Consider the following 1,586-nt stretch of genomic DNA (forward strand, 5'->3'; position numbering starts at 1 on the left):
TATGCTTGGAATTATACTCATCCTAACTGCTTTATGTACCTGCTTCATTTGCGTAAAAGAAGACGAAATGGCCGACTACAGGGACTCCAGACACAGAAACTGTCAAACTCGTATCTTCTTTGCCTCATGCTACTTTGGATTGGCCTTCTTGCTGTTCCTCTCAATGAGTTCAGCTTTTATTTTTATCGAGTATCATAAATTTGATGTTTTCGGTGACTGTTCTTCCAGTGTACTGCTACTAATCAGTCTCTATTTCTCGTATGCCCTAATGCTATACTTTATATTTGGGTGGTGCTTCGTCGCTTGTAAAGAATCAAGACCACTGTTCGAGGAATAATATCAACAACAATAATAACAATAACAATAATAATGTAATCTTCTTAAACTTCATGATAACTAAACTATTATCTCATGTATAGCTATATTCTTATATTTTCCTTGCTGCATGATATGTATTATTATTATTATTATTATTATTATTATTATTATTATTATTATTATTATTATTATTATTATTATTATTACTTGTGTCTCTTTCTGCTATTTCAAAGTTTAAGTGAAATATAATTTGACAAAAATACTACACACATACAAAGCTATAAGGTGTCAATATAAAACCTTTTAGTTATTGTCTCTGATCTCTTTGTTATTATGAGAAAAGTTCAACTTGAAGTTTGAGCAAACTCTCTTCAGTCTTAAGTTCATTTAAAAGAAGACTTGAATCATACTAATAAATAATAATAATAATAATAATAATAATAATAATAATAATAGGTAAATTATTTAAAATACTTTTTTAGCTTTGTTTCCTAAGGTAGCTCTGTATTCATCATTCCTGTGACAAAAAGTAACACAATATTATGATTTATATTTATTGCAAACCCTTTACCAGAAACTAGTAGCCATTTTATTAATGTTAGCATTGATAACACGATCCACTAATCTACATCTAAAATAAATAAATAAATAAGATTAATGTAAACATATCAATCACTTGTCATCATCCAGCTGCTTTGATAGATCAACATCTTCATCCTCTGTCTTATCCTGCAGCGTCTTCTGGTATAAACTGATCTGCTTCTAAAATAAAAGAGAGAAAGAGAGAGAAAATATCAAAAAATAATTCCATTAGTATCTGTCATTAGTCCTGCAGCCATTACTGTATCTACACTCTCAATGGGAAATGGACACTAGTACCCCCCGGGCCCCTCTACAGTACCAGCTGTAGTGTTCAGTCATTACTTGTAAATGAGCTCTTTCCTTCTCTAGGAGTTCTTCTTGTTCTAGTATCTTCTTGTCCATCTCTTTAGTATCGATAGATAAGGTTTTTCCAGGAGTGAGGGTTTTCTTAGCGTTTGGTGAGATATTGTGAACGGAAGATGATATAAGTGAGGGTGAGGGTGAGAGAAGTGATGCTGGGGATTGTGATGATAGTGATTTGTGAGGTGAAGTGTCAGTGGGCGGGGTCAGTGTATGATAATGTGATGGTGTCTTGAGTGAAGGAGGAGGATCCATTAAACATGACAGTGGCTTGGTGAGGTACTTTAGGACGAGATGAAGTAACTAATGATGGAGAAGGACTCGGA

The 1,586-nt window shown here is 33.2% G+C and overlaps 1 protein-coding gene across 1 annotated transcript; it reads right to left on the bottom strand.

The window, feature by feature from the left end:
• Window positions 1–523: 523 nt before the first annotated feature.
• LOC109592442 (uncharacterized) lies at window positions 524–1,580 on the bottom strand. Its single transcript, XM_020007876.1, has 5 exons — window positions 1,243–1,580; window positions 995–1,080; window positions 890–949; window positions 793–835; window positions 524–727 (listed from the first exon to the last, which is right to left on the bottom strand). The coding sequence occupies exons 1-5, from the start codon at window positions 1,513–1,515 to the stop codon at window positions 650–652; spliced, it is 540 nt and encodes a 179-aa protein (XP_019863435.1). The 5' UTR covers window positions 1,516–1,580; the 3' UTR covers window positions 524–649.
• Between the last annotated feature and the right edge of the window lie 6 nt (window positions 1,581–1,586).

The sequence above is a fragment of the Amphimedon queenslandica genome, unplaced genomic scaffold (genome assembly GCF_000090795.2).
Source record: "Amphimedon queenslandica unplaced genomic scaffold, v1.1 AMPQUscaffold_5213_Cont22813, whole genome shotgun sequence".
Classification (NCBI taxonomy): domain Eukaryota; kingdom Metazoa; phylum Porifera; class Demospongiae; order Haplosclerida; family Niphatidae; genus Amphimedon; species Amphimedon queenslandica.